At 52.1% G+C, this 16,682-nt stretch overlaps 1 protein-coding gene across 1 annotated transcript in view; it reads right to left on the bottom strand.

Moving 5' to 3' along the window:
- SLIT1 (slit guidance ligand 1) overlaps positions 1 to 16,682 on the bottom strand; it is a 167,781-nt gene that overhangs the window by 53,918 nt on the left and 97,181 nt on the right. Inside the window, exons 5-8 of the mRNA XM_003787301.2 lie at positions 3,334 to 3,405; positions 1,534 to 1,605; positions 909 to 980; positions 279 to 442 (exon numbers count right to left, since the gene is read on the bottom strand). Of these exons, the coding sequence (XP_003787349.1) occupies positions 279 to 442; positions 909 to 980; positions 1,534 to 1,605; positions 3,334 to 3,405 (380 nt within the window). The remainder of the gene's footprint in view (positions 1 to 278; positions 443 to 908; positions 981 to 1,533; positions 1,606 to 3,333; positions 3,406 to 16,682) is intronic.

Below are 16,682 nucleotides of genomic sequence, written 5' to 3'. Positions count from 1 at the left end.
AGAAGGGGACAGCGAGTGGAGGAGGCAGTGGAGGCAGAGGGGGAAAGGACAGAAGGCAAGAGACTGTAGAGACAAAGCCCATAGAAGGGAACGGGGGTGATGGGCGGAGACAGAAAGTGATGATGGGTGGGGACAGGAGGTGGTGGGTGGATCCATGATGGGCGGGACAAGAGGTTACTGGTGGGAATGAGAGGGAACCAGAAGTGTGAACAGGAGGAAGAAATGGGTGAGGCAGGAGACTCTGAGCAGTTGAGAGCTTAGCAGAGGCCTGAACCCACCTGAGCAGCTGAACTCGCTCTTCTGGACCTCGGCCACGTTGAGGCCACGCAGGCTGGCGGGGCCAGAGCACTGGGTGAAGAGCCCGATGGTTGGCCGCTGCCTCAGCCACTGCGAGAGCCAGGCCAGGTGGCAGTCACAGAACAGGTGGTTGGAGTGCAAGCGGCTGCAGGAGGACAGTTTGGCTCTCAATCGAGCTGGATCCCCAGCCCCAGCCAGACAACGCGAACCCGCCACCCAGGCAGGAGGCCACCCCCAGTTCTGCCCAGGAGAGCCACCCCACAGTGAAGACCCCAGCAGCTTCCCCTTCCGTCAGCATGCTGGGGGCACACCTGCGGCTGGAGTGTGTCCAGCAAATATTGGTTGATCTCATGAGCTCATAGATTCACTGCCCCAAATCACCTGACTCATCTTCAAACACAAAAATAAATCATTTGTGTTCCAAGAAAAATCAAATGTAAATAACATGGGATGCCCTGCAATTTTAGAGCACACCCACCCCTCCAGCTCTGCTGAGGCCCCACCCTGCGGGCCTCTGGGGGTTTGGGGGAGGAGGAGCTCTGGCCCCTGCCCTCAGAAGCCTTCCCTAGGTCCCAGGCCACTCTGCTTCCAGCTTCCCCTGACTAACTCACAAGGTCCGGAGCTTGGGCATGTGGTTGAAGCTGGACACAGGAATGGTGGTGATGTTGTTGTTGTTCAGGGTCCTAAAATGGAAAGAGTCCTTTAGCATCATCCAGCAGGAGCTTACCTGGGATGGGGCTAATAAACGGGGAGGATCTCACACCTGTGCTGGACCAGTGGGCTTGAAAGGGAGAGAAGGGCAGGGAGGGAGAGCGCTATATTGAAGAACACAAGATGGGGAGGACCCACCCTAGGAGAATATCCTGAGCCAGGACAGTAACTGCTGTCAGCCAATTGTACCATGACAGCAAGTGGGGGGAGGTGGCATGGTGCTGGGAGAGGGGTAGATCCTTCCCTGGCTTGGGCTAGCTTGGAAGAAAGGGTGAGGAGTAGACAGAAGCAAAAGGGAAAGGCATTCCCGCCTCAGGTGTCAGAATCTCTGGACCACACACCCAGCCAGCCTGGGCTTCACTGCCACAGGCATGATGCAGGAGCTCCTGTGGTCCCCTCATGCCAGCAACTCTAGGAGAGCAGGTCTGCTGCCCCCATGCTCCCTGGTCCCACTGCCTGGGTCCCCCAGCACCTACTATGCAGAACACAGAAGGGGACCCCCTTCCTTCCCAGTGTGGTACTTACAGCACCTCCAGCCCCCGCAGAGCCCGGAAGGCCCCTTCCTCGATGCAGCTGATCTGGTTCTTGTCCAGCTGTCTGTGAAGCAAAGGAAGGTTGTAGACAGGAGGGCACATTGCCTAGAATATGCATGTCCAAACATTTTGAACAAGCACTCCATTAGTTTAAAAAAAGAGGTCCAATAGTAAATATTAATAAAAGCTTAAGGCCAGGTGAGGTGGCTCACGCCTGTAATTCTAGCACTCTGGGAGGCTGAGACGGGTGGATTGCTTGGGCTCAGGAATTGGAGACCAGCCTGAGCAGGAGCTACTAAAATAGAAAAATTACTCTACTAAAATAGAAAAATTAGCCGGACATTCTGGTGAGCACCTGTAGTTCCAGCTATTCCAGAAGCTGAGGCATGAGGATTACTTGAGCCCACCCACAGCACTCAACCCCAGGGTGATAGAGACAGCTAGTCCCAGCTTGAGACTCTGTCTCAAAAAAATTAAATAAATAAATAAATAAATAGCTCTTTTTCCCCTTATTTGCGGTTAATACATGTAAATACAAGTTATACGTATTAGATTCTTCTACCCAATCTGTGTATCCCCTGGGGAGGAAGCACCCCCACACCATATTTTGGAGAACACCTAGAGGGTGCCGGTAGCTGAAAAACGAGAGAGCATCCCACAGGACCAGTGGCAGCCAGAGCTGGCAAACAGTTCAGCCTGACGGTCAAAGATTGACAAGAGGTTGCTGCTTTCAGAACAACTGAAGCTGTGACGTGAGCTCTGTGGGAAAGAATGTGGTGATAGATTACCAATGTCTGCCCTGGTCAGGGAATGGGAGGTGTGAAAAGCATGCCAGACATTTATTTGCCCCTCCTGCAAATGGCAAGGTGGTAAGCCTGGACCAGAATAAATCTGAATAAAATAATAAACCATTACATCTAAATAGCACTTGACAAAGCGTATTCATTTTGATCTCATTTAAGCCTCAGAACAAGCCTGTGAAGTAGATATTATTATCCCCATTTTCCAGAACAATATCTTGAGGCTCAGTGAACTTAGCTGACTTGCAGCAGCTTATATGATGTGTAACTAGAGAAGAAAATTCACATCCAATTCTCCCAGTCCAGACAGGGGGGTGGGCACTGCCAGGCAGGGGCACAGAGGCCATGTAAACATCACCTGTGAACCCTATGATTCTTTTTTTTTTTTTGAGACAGAGCCTCAAGCTGTCACCCTTGTGACTCTGTGATGTGAGCTGGCATCACAGTTCACAGTAACCTTCAACTCCTGGGCTTAAGTGATTCTCTTGCCTCAGCCTCCCGAGTAGCTGGGACTACAGGGGCCCATAACAATGCCTGGCTGTTTTTTTGTTGTAGTTGTCATTGTTGTTTGGCAGGCCCAGGCTGGATTCAAACCCTCTAGCTCTGGTGTATGTGGCTGGCACCCTAGTCGCTTGAGCTACAGGCACCAAGCCAACCCTATGATTCTTTTTTTTTTTTTTTTTTTTTGGCCAGGGCCAGGTTTGAGCCTGCCACCCCTGGTATATGGGGCTGGCTTCCCAACCCTATGATTCTTGACACTCTCCAACCTGATCCCCAAGGGCTCCCTCTGAGCATTTGCTTGGCTCTCACACAAAATCATACCTCAGGGAGAGGTAGATGCTGCCTGTTTCCTCCACAGGAAGGATTGTTCCAGAAGACAATGCCGGCCATCAAGAGCCCAGGTCATCTCCTTGGCTGCCTGAACCGCACAGCCCTGGGAGACCTGAGACTGGAAAGGCCCTGTGCCCTTCTGCCTCCCAGCCCATACTCACAGATTTTTGAGGTCTGTAGCTCCACGAAAAGCTTTCCTGGGGATGGCCTGGATGGCATTCTCGCTCAGGTCCCTAGGGGATAAAGCCAGAGGGAGAAAAAGTACTGGTCAGAGAAGAGACGCCCCGGAGTGCCATGATGAGTCAGGGAGATGAGGGCCACACAGCACCTGGACTGGTCATTACTGCCTTCCAGCACCTGGGACAGTGCCTGGCACACAATAGCCACTCGGTAAGCTCTTAGGGACTAATGGACGAATGGATGAACGAATGATGGATCTGGAGAGAGGCAGCCTGTCCTGGAGGGAGCTCGGTCCCCCACTACCTCCCTTCTCTGGGCAGAGGGGCTGCAGCTGGAGGCAGAAGGCTGGCCCAGCTGTGTCCAGCCCTGCCAGACCCCAACCCTGTCCACCAGACCCACAGAGGTCAGCTCAGCCCCCATGGCACTGCAAATATGGGCAGCAAGCAAGGGGGGCTTCTTGGTGACCCACAGTGGTCCTGGGTCATCTGGGGCGAGTGTACCTGGGCCTCATGTCTGTCTTACTGATGATGGAGCTGAGGAGACACAACTGACTTCCCAATAACCCAGCTAGCAAGTGGCTGACCCACATGCACCTTAAGAGCCCGGCGTGTACCCATGGCCCATACGGGCCTGAGGCTGCAGCACTGCTCCTTCGAAGCCCTGTCCTGTGGCTCGGAGGGCAGGGATCATGTTACTGTCCTGACATGAGGGGAAAGGCACTGTAGGGACTCTGCAAATCCCTGTCCTTGGCAAGCACCAGGCCAGTTTCTAGACCAGTGGTTCTCAACCTGTGGGTCACTACCCACAGGAACTGTATTAAAGGGCCACGGCATTAGGAAGGTTGAAAACCATTGTTCTAGACCCTTCCTGTGGCCCTCTGTAGGATTGGGCCTCTAGCACCCGTCCAGCTGACTCTCTTGCCCTGTCAGCAGCCCCACCAGCACCTGCAGCAGATGTGTGCAAATGCCCCTTTCCAGGTGGGCTTTTCCTTCTCACAGTGGTGGTAAAAAGCAGGCTCTGAGCGTGTCCCCACCAGCTGCACTGGTTCAAAGGAGGAAGGGGAAGCTCAGAGAAGTTAAGCAACTTCTAGGTAACCCCACACAGCAGCACTGGGAGTGGGAATTTTTATCCCACTCATTTTGCAGAGGAAGGAATTGAGCTCCAAGATACCAAGTAATTTGCCTGAGGTTGGACTAGGTGGGGACCCATACCATGTGCCCCCAGCCTCGCAGACACACTCGAGGTGTCAGGTGGACACCCAGAGACTGACTACCCTGACATGGGATCCCGGTGCTGGGCAGTTCTGCAGAACCCCCTTCTCCTGAGCCAGTCCCTTCTTTCAGTCCCTCACCCACAGGACCTGAGAACACAGCTCACAGCAGGAGCCCCCGCCACTGCCTGGGTTTTCCTGTTGAGACAAACCAGGCATGCCACAGCACTGTGCACAGGGGCCCTGGACGGAGAGGCAGAGCTCCAGCCCCGGCCCTCCCGCATGCTGGCTGTGTACCTGCAAGTCAGCCCTTTCCCTCCAGAGCTCCAGCTTCCTTGTGTACAAAGTAGGGGGAATAAGAGCCTGGCAAAGTGATTGCCCCACAACCTCCCATGTCTGTGCCTTCTCTCCCCAAACTCCAGTCCCTCTGTCTCCCTAACTGGCAGCCTTCAGGAAACCAGCTAGGCAGCTGTGGTCTGCAGGGGCTTTGCCACCATCAGTGTCCCCCTCCCTCCACTCTCTCTCTCCTTGAAAGATGGCATCTCAAGCCTGCAAAACAAACCCAGCTTTCTCTTCTACACAACTACAGGCAGTCCCTGAGATACAACTTGCACTTAGGAACAGATGCTATTACAATAAATCCCCAAGTTACAAACAGCCAACTGACATACAACTTACACTTATGAACAGATGCTTTAACAGGTAATAGGCAGATGTTCCTCTTCTAAATTACATCAAATTCAACTTAAGAACAAACCTACAAAAACTATCTTGTTCATAACCTGGGGACCGCCTGTGTCCCACCTTCTGTTCCTGACTGGGTCTTGCTTCCCTGCGGCCTGACACTCAGACACTCGCTTCTTCTCCCAGCCTCAGCTGCCTCATTTGTCAAATTTGTAGGCTGGACCAGATGGTCTCTAAGTCTCCCCACCCATGGAGACCAACCTACATGCCAAGACTCCCAGACACATTACTATTGTTTGAATGTTTGTGTGTCCCACAAATTCAAGTGTTGAAACCTAATCCCCAAAGTGATGATATTAAGAGGTGGGGGTCTGAGGGAAGTGATTTGGTCATGAAGACTCCACTCCTATTACTGCCCTTATAAAAGAGGTCCCAAGAGCTGCCTTGTCCCCCTCATCATGTAAAATGAGCCAGTTGGCGCCACCTATGAACCGAGAAGCAGCCCTCACAACACACTAAATCTGCCAGCACCTTGTTCTTGGATGTCTCACCTCCAGAACAGTGAGAAATACACTGCTGTTATTTATAAGCCTCTGGTCTGTGGTATTTTGTTACAGATGCCTGAAAAGATTAAGACAGGCATCAGGTGGGGTGCTTGGTTCTTCGGGGCTTCTGGGATCCCAGGGAGGAAGGAGGGAAAGTTGACTTCTGAGGGGAGGGCTGGGAGAAGATGGACACAGCCACGCGCCTTCTCCCGGGGTGCACGTGCTGTGAAGGACGGGGCCAGAGACTTCCACAGAGTTGGGGCAGCGGCCCCAGCTGAGCCTGGCAGGGACCTCGGGCCAGCACTTACATTCACTACTCCATCGATCCTTCCCACAACCCTGCAAGGAAGGTTTTTGTTTGTATTGATTAGCTTATTGACTTAGACCTGACTTTGTTCCAGAGAGGCTTTAAAAGGTAGCTTGGAGGGACTTACAGAACAGCAAGAGAGCAGGAGGAAAAATGGGGCCAAGAGAAGAATCAATAGCAGTGCTAGGAAAACACCCCCCCTCTGACCCACATACCAGCTGCTGCCGGGGCAGGGGCAGGAGCAGGTTCCAAGATTTCCCACCAACTGCACTCGAAAGGGGAAGTGGCAGTGTGCAGCATCCACAATACACGGTTAAGCTTAAAACTATCAGCATCTCAGGAACACCACTGTTTGGGTACTGAGATGAGATAAGAATGTTCCCAGAGGTCTTTATAAAAATAACAGTGTGGCCTGATCAATATCACTAGGTCCTTGGAATAAATGGGGTTCAAGTGGATGTTTCTTATAATAGCATTGCATCAATGTGCAATTCAGCAAAAGCAATTCTGTAGGGACTCACATCAGGAACTAAGTGGCGGGGAGAGAGAAGGTAAGAGGCAGGTCTCAGGGCAGGACATGGCGGCAGAGAGAGTCTGCCATACTGGGGAGCACCAGAGGGGCTGGGAAGAAAGTGTTAGCAGTAAAAGCCCTGCAGGCCAGGAGAGGTGGCAGGATAGACCAGAGAAGGATGTGAGTGACCATCTTTTAGGCTTTTCTTTGGGGGCGTGAACACCTACAGAGGAGAGACACAGCCCCCAGGCAGGTAGGTGCCTGGTGATGCTGACACCAAGAACCGGTTAGGAGAAGAAGGTCCAAAGGTAGGTGCAGAGCTGACCCTGCCGGGCAAGTTCAAGCCCAGCCAGGGCCAGCCCACAACAAAAAGCAGTTCACATTGTTTAAGCAAATGACAGAAACTGAACATGGGACCCAGGAGAGGCCAATGGCTAGACAGAAGGAAAAAGGTGAGCCTGGGAAGTTTCAGGAAAGGGCACTGGCAGCCATGGGGGTGGTGGAAAGAGCAGCTATATGCAGAGAAGGACCGGGTTCAATTCCTGCTTCTGCCCTTGACCAACCATGGGCCTTGGGACGCAGGGCCCTGAGAGTTGCAGGAATCCTATTTGTAAAATAGACAGAAAATCACTTAACACATGGTTTGGGGGAAGATTATGTGAGTTCATGTATTTAAATTTCTGAACAAGAACCTCCATTTAGGAAATACAGCCAGTCAATCCCTTTCCACACGACTGTAATGCTCCCAGTTCTGCAGGCTGTTTCCAGATTTACCACTAGGGGGAGCCATAAGCCTGTCCTGGACGCCTCAGCCACTCTCTCTCTTTCTCTCTCTCTCTCTCTCTCTCTCTCTCCCTCTCCCTCTCCCTCTCTCTCTCTCTCTCTCTCTCCTCACCCTCCCTCCTCCCCCAACTGACTTCCTACCTAGGCAACACTTGTCCCATCTTTTCCCAAACAAGTTTCTCATGTCCATTGCACCTGGTCTGTGTGGTGACTCCAAAAGCACCATCTACACTTCTCCTCATTTTCTGGAATCCTGAACCTCCTTTAGCTCCTTCAAACCTAGTTATTTTTGCCCCATGATGGCCTTGTCATAAGCCTTAAGGGAAGAGAATGGCTGGAATGTGTCAGGGCAGAGTGAGACACACTGAGAGATGCCATCGTGCCTGCTCTGCCTGACCACACCTGGAAGGACAAACAGCAATACTGGGAGCAGCGGGCAGCCTGACCCTAGCCAGGGAGTACAGGGCACAGAGGCCTAGGAGTAGACAGGGGCTCAGCAGGGCATAGCAGGTTTGTGGACAAGGGGCACCACGAAAGATTCCCAGAGGAAGGGTTCAGCAGTCAGACAGGGAGAGGGCTGGGAACAGATTCTGAGGCAGAGATTCTGGATTTCTGACAAGCACTAGAGGGATGCTGAGGCTGCTGGTCCAGGGAGAGGCAAGGGTGTAGCAGAGAAAGTTCACAGCTGAGCGACATGGTAGAGACTTGGGTTCAATAAGCTCTGACTCATCCACTTAAATCATGGGGTCTTGAGCAAGTCACTTAAGCTATGTGACCTCAGTTTTCTCATCTATAAGGTGGGAGTAGAGAGTGGCCCTTACCTTGCAGGATCTGATGTGAGAAGCACTATCTGCTCTCAGCCCCACCCACTACTCCCCCTATGCTGCCACGCCTCCAGTTACCCAGGCCCTTCCTGCCACAGGACGCTTGCACTTGCTGCTGCCTCTGCCTGGAGTGTTCTTCACCCCATAAACTTCTATTCATCCTTCACATCTCAGCCTACAGATAGCTCCCCTGAGCCTTAACTGGGCAGCTTCCTCCACTATAGACTGCTTCTCCTTTCCAGCACCAACCCAGGACTGTACTACCACATATAAAAGTGTACTGATGCAGTGACTATAGATATGGTTAGTGCCCATCTCCCCTCCAGACCATGATTTCCTTAGGGCAGACACGCTCTCCCTCTCCATTGGCACATTGCAGGGGCTCCTTAATTCTTATCTGAGTTGAACGAAAGTGGATCCTTACCTGACTCTCCTGCTCCAAACTCTCTGTTTTCCTGGTCAATATAAGGAGTCAGGAGAGGCTGTGTGGCTGAGGTGGGAGGCAGGGCCTCAGGGCCACACAGGCTGGTTCTGCAGCACCAGACCACAGCTCCACCCCTGAGCAATGGGGTGCTTGCACCTGCTCTGCCTGACCAGGCCGGAGACCCAGGAAATGAGGGTCAGGAAGGTGCTGAGCAAGGATGTGTTCTGTCAACTGTGACCTCTGCCCCCGCATCCTGGCAGGGTATGCGCAATGAGGAGCTGAGCCCCTAAAAGCCCACTCTGGGGAGCTCAGGGTAAGGATCTTGCAGGCAGAGATTCCCCCCTCAGCCTAGACCTCTGCACCCCAAATCAAGGGCCCCAGAGAGGTAAGCTCTGCCATCAGCAGCCCCCACTAGGTCTGGGAGTGAGCAGAGGCCCCAGCCTTCCTCCCAGAAGTGGGCAGCCAAGCCCCACCGTGACGTGGCACCATCCCTGGGCACACAGCTCCTGCACACTCTGCCAATCCGCCTGCTCTGCCAGGATGAGGAAGCCGAGGTCAGGACCCCATGTTCTTGCCACTAATCCCCCTTCACGCTCTAACCTGATTGGTCCCTGCAGCAGACTGGCCTAAGGGGATTAACCTGGGGTTGGGGGAAGCTGGGCACCAGCCAAGGCTGGACTTGGCTCTGGCTTCCTGCTGCCTGCTCACTCAGCCACCCCACTATAGAGCACCGGGCCTGCTCTGCCTGCCTTCCAAGTCACACAGAGGCTCTGGGCAGCCTGGCCTGTCCTGGACTGGTGGCCCTGAGCCTTCCCAACAGGAGGCCCTACAAGGAACCAGAGCAGCCCAAGGATTCCAGTGTTTCCTTGTCAGAAGACTGTTGGTCCAGGGGCAGACAAAGTCAGCAATGTACCCAATGAGTGGCCTCATGTGAGTTTTCTAAGCCCTCAAGCCTCAGTCTTCTCCTGGTAAAATGAAAATTTTTGTCATGCAGCATAATCGAGGTATGCGTGGTACCCTCAGCCAAGGCTGGCAGAGTTGGCTGCCAGAACTTACACTCTGTAATAGTCTTTTGTCTCTGTAGGGAGGAGGGGTGGGCCTGGTCCTGAGGATCAGAGGCCAAGGCTCAAGGCCACCAACTCACTGTGTGACTTTGAGCAAGACTGTAGTTATTGATGCTGACCTCCCAGGGATAGTGAGAAGATCAGATTGTAACTGTGCTCAGTGTGCTGCTGGGGGCTGCTGGCTGTTGCCCAGTGTGGCGTGGCCACTCACTGCTGTTATCAGTAGGTGACTGCAGGAATTGCTGCACAGACGACTCAGCAAGTCCCTAGCACCTGGGGGACCAGCTGCACCAGCATCACCTGGAAGTCTGTCACAAAAGCAGTTTTTCTGGATCCCACCTCGGTGGTTTGCATGCATATTCAAGTTTGAGGAGCATCTGGCAGAGAGGTGTGAAGTGCTTTAATATCCCCAGCTAGGGCTAAAGCAAACCAGGTTGTAGCCTCTGCACCCAGCCAGCATTTTGGAGCAAGGGGCAGAGGGGCCAACTCCTACTTTGGGGGGAATGGGTGAGGGAGACTTGGGTACAGGCACCCTATGGGTGGAGAGAAGGAAGAGTTGACACTGGCCCCTCAGCCGGGGCACAACAATGCTCACCTTCCAGAGAATAGAGGAGGTGTGTATGGGGGGGGGAACTGGCCCCTGCATTTCCCCTACAGGCCTTCCCTGTGTTCCGCCTGGGATGGGGCAGAGAGGAGACCGTCCAGTGCTGCTCAGGGAGACCGTCCAGTGTTGCTCAGGAGGGAAGCCACACGAGCAGGCTGTGATGCCAGTGGATAAATTGGTTCCAGTACTCATGGCATGAGGGAGATTAGCAACCCTGGCTGGATCCAGGAAGTCAGGAGTCACAGCTCTGGCTCCCTGCCCAGGCTAGGGGACAAGAGATGGCCTCTTAAGGGTTGTTCTGTACCCCCAAGTTCCCGCTGCAGTTCACCCAGGAAGAAAGGAGGTTATCAATGTCCATGGGTGGGATGCTGAGAGCTCACCCTCCTCGGAGGTGCTCCTGAGATCTGGCTGGACCATCCCTCCCTTGTCTCTGCTGGTCCTTCAAGCCACCCCTTAGATCCTATGCCTACTCCTCTAATTAGGAGGGAACTAATTCTGTAATCGCCCCTCTCTGCCTGCTCTCTCGGCCCATGGGATGACATTCAGTGCCCCTGACCTACCTTGTGTGGATGGACATGTGTGTGTGCACCAGGTCACGCACCTTCAAGGTGGGTTCTTAAGAACATTTGATGATGAAGACCTGAACCCAGCTTGGATCTCAACCCAGAGACCAGGACTTCACCCACTCATAAATCTCAGGTGCTCCCAGGAAAATGCAAACAAAAAGCTCATCGGCTCGCTGATTCTTGGTGTAAAGGAATTTGTTTCATGTTTCCAGAAGTCAAGTTTGAGTAGGCGCAAGGGTGAGGGTGCACATGAGACCAGGGATTAGTGTCAATGGGACACAGATAGACTAAAGGGGGGACAGATCCCACCTGCCTCTCACCTAGTTTCCTTTGATCTTATCTGCCACTCCTTCCCTTTGTCCAAACACAGAATAGATACCTGGAGCTGCGTGTGCCCCTCCGTGGGGCCTGGCTGCTATCCTTTGAGTAGGAAATGCTCCATGCTAACTCCTGGGAGTCAGGCCAGCCGAGTAAGCAGTGGGGCATCAGGTCAGCCAGCTGCCCCAAAGGAACCCCCGTGGGGGAAGTAGCTTGTCTGGGAGGGGCACCTGAGGCCTGGGCTCAAAACCAAACTTAGCACTGGCTGCCTCTTTGGGCCTTGGTCTCCTCTTCCGTAACATAAGCTTACAAGAGGAGACTGTCACACAGCCGGTGACAACCAACTGTATTGTCAGGAAGGCATCACACTGCCACTACTAATGCTGAGCAGTCCAGCACTATGACCCTGAAAAAATGACTGTCCCCCTTCACCACTTCTTCCCCTCTGAAGGGGGTTATAAAAGTTAAAGCTCACACGTGCTGCAGTTTAAACAATGCAGTTAAACAATCGCATTGTCCCAGGGAAACTCCTGCCTTCTGAACTCCCACAGGTGGTCCTGGAGACTGCCATTGAGGATGGTGGTGGGGCCTGAGTTTTGCCCCTTACTCATTCCACTATGTTTCTGAGCACTGAGCCCATGCGGCGGCCTGTCAGCTGGACAGACGCCCCCTCCCCTGCCCACCACAAAGCACAAACCCTCCTGTGGCAGTCCCCTCCCTTCCAGCATCACCAGAGTTAATGTGGCAGAAACCTCATTAGCAAGAGACGTTAAGCAGCCCTGGATGGCTGCACAGCAAAACCAGCCTGGGTACCATTTCCTTGGACCAGGCTGTTTGTTGCGCAGCTACCAAGCATCAGTTCCCATAATAGAGACATTGGAGAGGCGCAGCCCCAGGAAGCAACACTCCTTTGGAAAAGCAGCTCAGAGGCTGGAGTCCCACTCACCAGTGAGCAGTGCAGGTACACACAGGAAACAGAGCCAGCTCTGTCCTTCAATTCTGCTGACAGGCAGTAAGTGGCAGGCATGGTAGTGGGCAGTAAGGGTGGACGAAGGAGGCAGGGGAATTTGGCCCCTCTTCACATGAATGCCAGGGCAAGGCCTGGTGACCACCAGGTGGAAGCCCCAGGTGTTCTGCTGAGTCCAGGGCAGGACTTAGAATACAAACCAGGACGAGAGATAGACTTCTGTCCTGGTCACCTACACCAGGTGGTTAGGACCAGTAACTCAATAACTTCAGACTCACAATCGCAGGGGCAGGAGGGACGGAGAAGGAAAGAACCAAAGGAAGGAGGAAAGGATATGACCTTAAACTCCAAGCTCCACCATTAGCTGCCTGTGTGTCCTTGGGCAGTTACTTAATTTCTCCAAGTCTGGTTGCTCATGTGGAAAGGAGGGTGACCCACTTCTCCTTCTCCCTCTTGCTTGGTTGTGAGGATTAAATACCACATATGCCACTTTTTTTTTTTTAGATGTAGTCTCCCTTTGCTGCCCAGGCTAGAGTGCCATGACATCAGCCTACCTCACATCAACATCAAACTCTTGGATTCAAGTGATCCTCCTGCCTCAGCCTCCCAGGTAACTGGGAATAGGCTCCTGCCACAACACTGGGCTAATTTTTCTATTTTTAGTAGAGACAGAGTCTTGCTCTTTCTCAGGCTGGTTTCAAACTCCTGAGCTCAAGCAATCTTCCCCTTCAACTACCCACATTGCTGGGATTACAGGCGTGAGCCACTGTGCCAAAGCTAATCCCCACTGTTAGGAATCGGGATCATGATCACCCCTGGAAGCAGAATGGAGGTACCAGGGCTTCTGGGTGCTCCTGGTGTTCTACTGTGCTGGTTACACAAGTGTGACCACTTTGTGAAAATGCAGCAGGCTGCGTACAGATCAGCACACTTTTCTGTATACTACATGTATGTATGTTATACTTGAATTAAACGTTTTTAAAATGACACAGAAGCACAGCTTCCAGTGCCTGGTGCTCTGTAGGCATTCAACAAATGCCAATTCCTCCTCCCCAGTCTGAGTGGAGAAGACACACCTGCTGAGCTCACAAGAGAAAGAGGTGGGCGAATTCCCCAGCTGAGGGGCGGCTGCACAGAAGATGGTGTGGCAGAAACACTCCCTGCCCCAAAGCGATGAGCCATGAGCGACTGGGACCTCCTTCCAACATCAATGAGGCGAAGGTGGGGAAACAGGCGCTGTGGAGGCGGGAGCATCTGAGGATGCCAGGTGAAGATGCTGCATTTTCCCGCACCTCCGACAGCAGTGTGTGCCTGGGCTCTGCACTTCTCTAAGGGACCAGTTCCAGGGAGGAGACAAGCTGGGCAGGCAGAGGGGCTGGCGCCACAGGGGGAAACCAGGGCAGGAATGGGGGAAATGGGCCAGTGAAACAGCCTTTGCAGTAGGTCTGAATGCCTTTTCTGTTCTGTTGCAGGAAGCAATGAAGGCAGTTTCAAGGATCCATGATAGAGTAAGAAAACAGAAATCAGAGGAAGAGTAAAAGAATAAGCCAGAAATGGGTAGAAATATCAAATGAGAGAGAGAGAAGCACATCCCACAAAGCCCTGTGATCTGCTACGGGTGGGCCCGGGCTCCTCAGCGCCTAGGGGGATCGTGGAGACTGAGGTCCCACACAATTTACCAGGTCTGCAGAGTAGAAAGCTTGGGAGAGGCGTGGCCTCTTCTGGATTTAAAGCCAAGCATGAAGTCTGCACTAAGAGACGGCCATGGGAGGAACAGCAGTGCCCTCACCAGCATCCTCAGAGGACACCCAAGGACAGAAGGTCACCCCTTCTAGTCACTTTTCTGGAACCACCATCGCAGATTGACCAAATTGCCAAAGGATTAACTTACTAAATGTCTTTGTTTCCTTTAACAATTTGGTTTTAGTTGGGCGCTTTCCTATTTGTGTCCGCAACAGCCTTTTAAGGACAATCAGATAGCTCCAGCCCCAGTTGCAGGGAGAGGCTGTGGAGGCTCCTAGTGCACACGCCAGGAGCTGGGGTGGAAACAGATGGAACAGTTCTTAAAATGTTATAATAAAGATGAAAGGCAAACCAGTTAACTCACACCAAATAGTTAACAGATCTAAGTCAATTTGACAAATTGGTCATTCAAGTGAATTGACTTTAGGAAAATTGGCTTTTAGCGAAATGACATTGGCAAATTGGTCTGCTTTGTCACTGCCATGGATTTCACAGGGAAATGACTTACTCCCAGGCCCGGCTCATGGCCCAGGCACCCGAGATCAGAAGTCACTGTGTAGAGGAGCTGACCCCATCAGCTAGTACCCTGCTTTCTGCTGGGCTGGCTACAGCTAGGGTGGATTTTAGAATGTTTGAGGAATACACACGCTGTTCAGCACACAGGCCATCCTTCATACATACTATTTTTCTCAGCTAAGCTCATCTAGACTCTGAGGGGTGTCTTTGGATCATTCCTGATAAGGACCTGGGGAGATCTGGGGGTGAGATGAGCAGGATTTAGTGTGATTTGGGAAGAGAGAGAAACCAGGAGGAGAGGGACAGGGGTGGACACCAGAACCCAGGCTGTGCTTGGGGAAGGGCTCTGCTCAGGGAAGTGACCAGGGTCTAGTGGCTGCCACTCTGAGCTGCCCCATTGAGAAGGTGGGAGCCCTGGTGATAGGGCAGGACAGCTGATGTCAGGACTGATGTCTGACTTGAAGTCATGACTGCAGCAGCCTGCCCAGGAGCCAGCAGAGCTTCACTGAGTCCCCGCGGCGTTTCCACTCTCCTCTTCCTTGGCTTCCAAGAGTAACATGGGGGACATTTCTTTTAACAAATACTGTGCCCCACTGCCCCCCACCTCCCAACTCTTGCAGAGCAGTCAGGCCCTGTCCCAGTCTTGGTCACGGGGTTTCTCAGAAGGAAAGGGGAGCATGAGGAATTGGAATGAAAAGAGGTCAGCCTCCCCCAGTGGTCTCCTCCGCATGCACACACAGGGAAATAAAGAAGGAAATAAGGCCTAATTACCTCCCAGGCAGGCAGAAACACAGAGCCCTGTCTTTTACAGAGCCAAGGAAGGTTTCCAGCTGGCTCGCACTGACCTGCCACAACAACAAAAGCCCAGAGGAACCAGGAGTGGCCACAAGGAGTCGCTGTCTGAGGAGCTGTCCGTGGTTCTGAACCCCATCAAGCACCTCTTCCTCTGTTTAGGGTTAAAGACCTACCTGGATCCCAGCTACCTTCAGCCTTACCTATCTGGCCCACACACCATACCTTGTCCATTCAATTCTTCTTCTTTTCTTTTTTATAAGCCCTCAGGGAGTCCTGCTTATAACATCCAGAGGGACAGGACAGCACATGATACCTTAAGGGACCCATCCTTAGACTCTCAGGAGAGACACGTCCCAAGCACAGTCTGTAGCACTAAGCTTCTAGATTAAGCAAAGCTTGACCTTGCCCTCCACCCTTCTCCAGAATTCATACCTCCCCACTGCCTGGCAACAGATCCCAGCACAGAGGTGTCGAGAAGGCTCTGGGCCTCTCCAAAATTCTTGCACAAAAGCAATTCACTTTAATTTTTGCAACCTCAGTGACCACTGACCCTTGTGTAACACCAAATTGTTTTTGGTGGTGATGATGATGATGATAACCACATTTATTGGGCATTTACTATATGGCTGGCACTGTGCTAGGTATTTTATATGTTTTATATACATTATCTTTTTAACCGTTAAAACACCCTTTTGAGATAAATACTCTCACCACTCCAGTATGGGATGTTGACAGTGAGAGAGATTCTTCATGGGAGTAGGGCAGAGAGTGTACCCAAACTCTTTGTGTTTTCCATTTAATTTTTCTGTGAACTTAAAACACCTCAAAAATAGTCTACTTTTTAAAAAGTACTCTCTCTCTCTCTTTTTTTTTCTTTTTCTTAATCAGGCCCAGGCAAGGTTCACACTAACCACCCCGGGTTGGCAGGGCCAACTCTCTAACTACCAAGCCACAGTACCCAGCTTAAAAAGTACTCTCACTATGCCTATTTACAGACAATGTAATTGATGCATAGTAAATTTCCCAGGTTTGACTGCAGAGCCTACAAGTTAACCCACTATGTTCATCAGAGTGATGGGTGGGTGGGTGGGTGGGGTGGCTTCTAGAAGCATACATGTGTCGGCAGTGACACTTGATAGATGAACTTGGAGGGAGGAGGTGAAAACTTAAAAAGCGGGGTGTGATCATGAACACTCACAATGTTGATATTGAGTCATCAAGGAAAGGTTAAATTATATTCAGGACCCTCTGTTTTAGAACTTAGATAATTGTATGATAAATTTTAGACACATTCTCATCAAAAATGGCATAAAGTTCCTATGTTTTCCTTGAGCAGCCATGCTGTGAGGAGAGCAGCAGCCTTGTCTGGGATGAGCATTGTCTGGGGACTTCTCCTTGCCACCCTAGAAACTTACAAATGTCTCAGGAACTGCTAACCTTTCAACCCCTCCCCCCAAAGGCTTGACAGA

Source organism: Otolemur garnettii, unplaced genomic scaffold (genome assembly GCF_000181295.1).
Source record: "Otolemur garnettii isolate 467f Iridium unplaced genomic scaffold, OtoGar3 scaffold00021, whole genome shotgun sequence".
In the NCBI taxonomy this organism is placed as follows: domain Eukaryota; kingdom Metazoa; phylum Chordata; class Mammalia; order Primates; family Galagidae; genus Otolemur; species Otolemur garnettii.
Note: the sequence above shows the minus strand (reverse complement) of the source record. Positions and strands in the feature narration are given on the sequence as shown.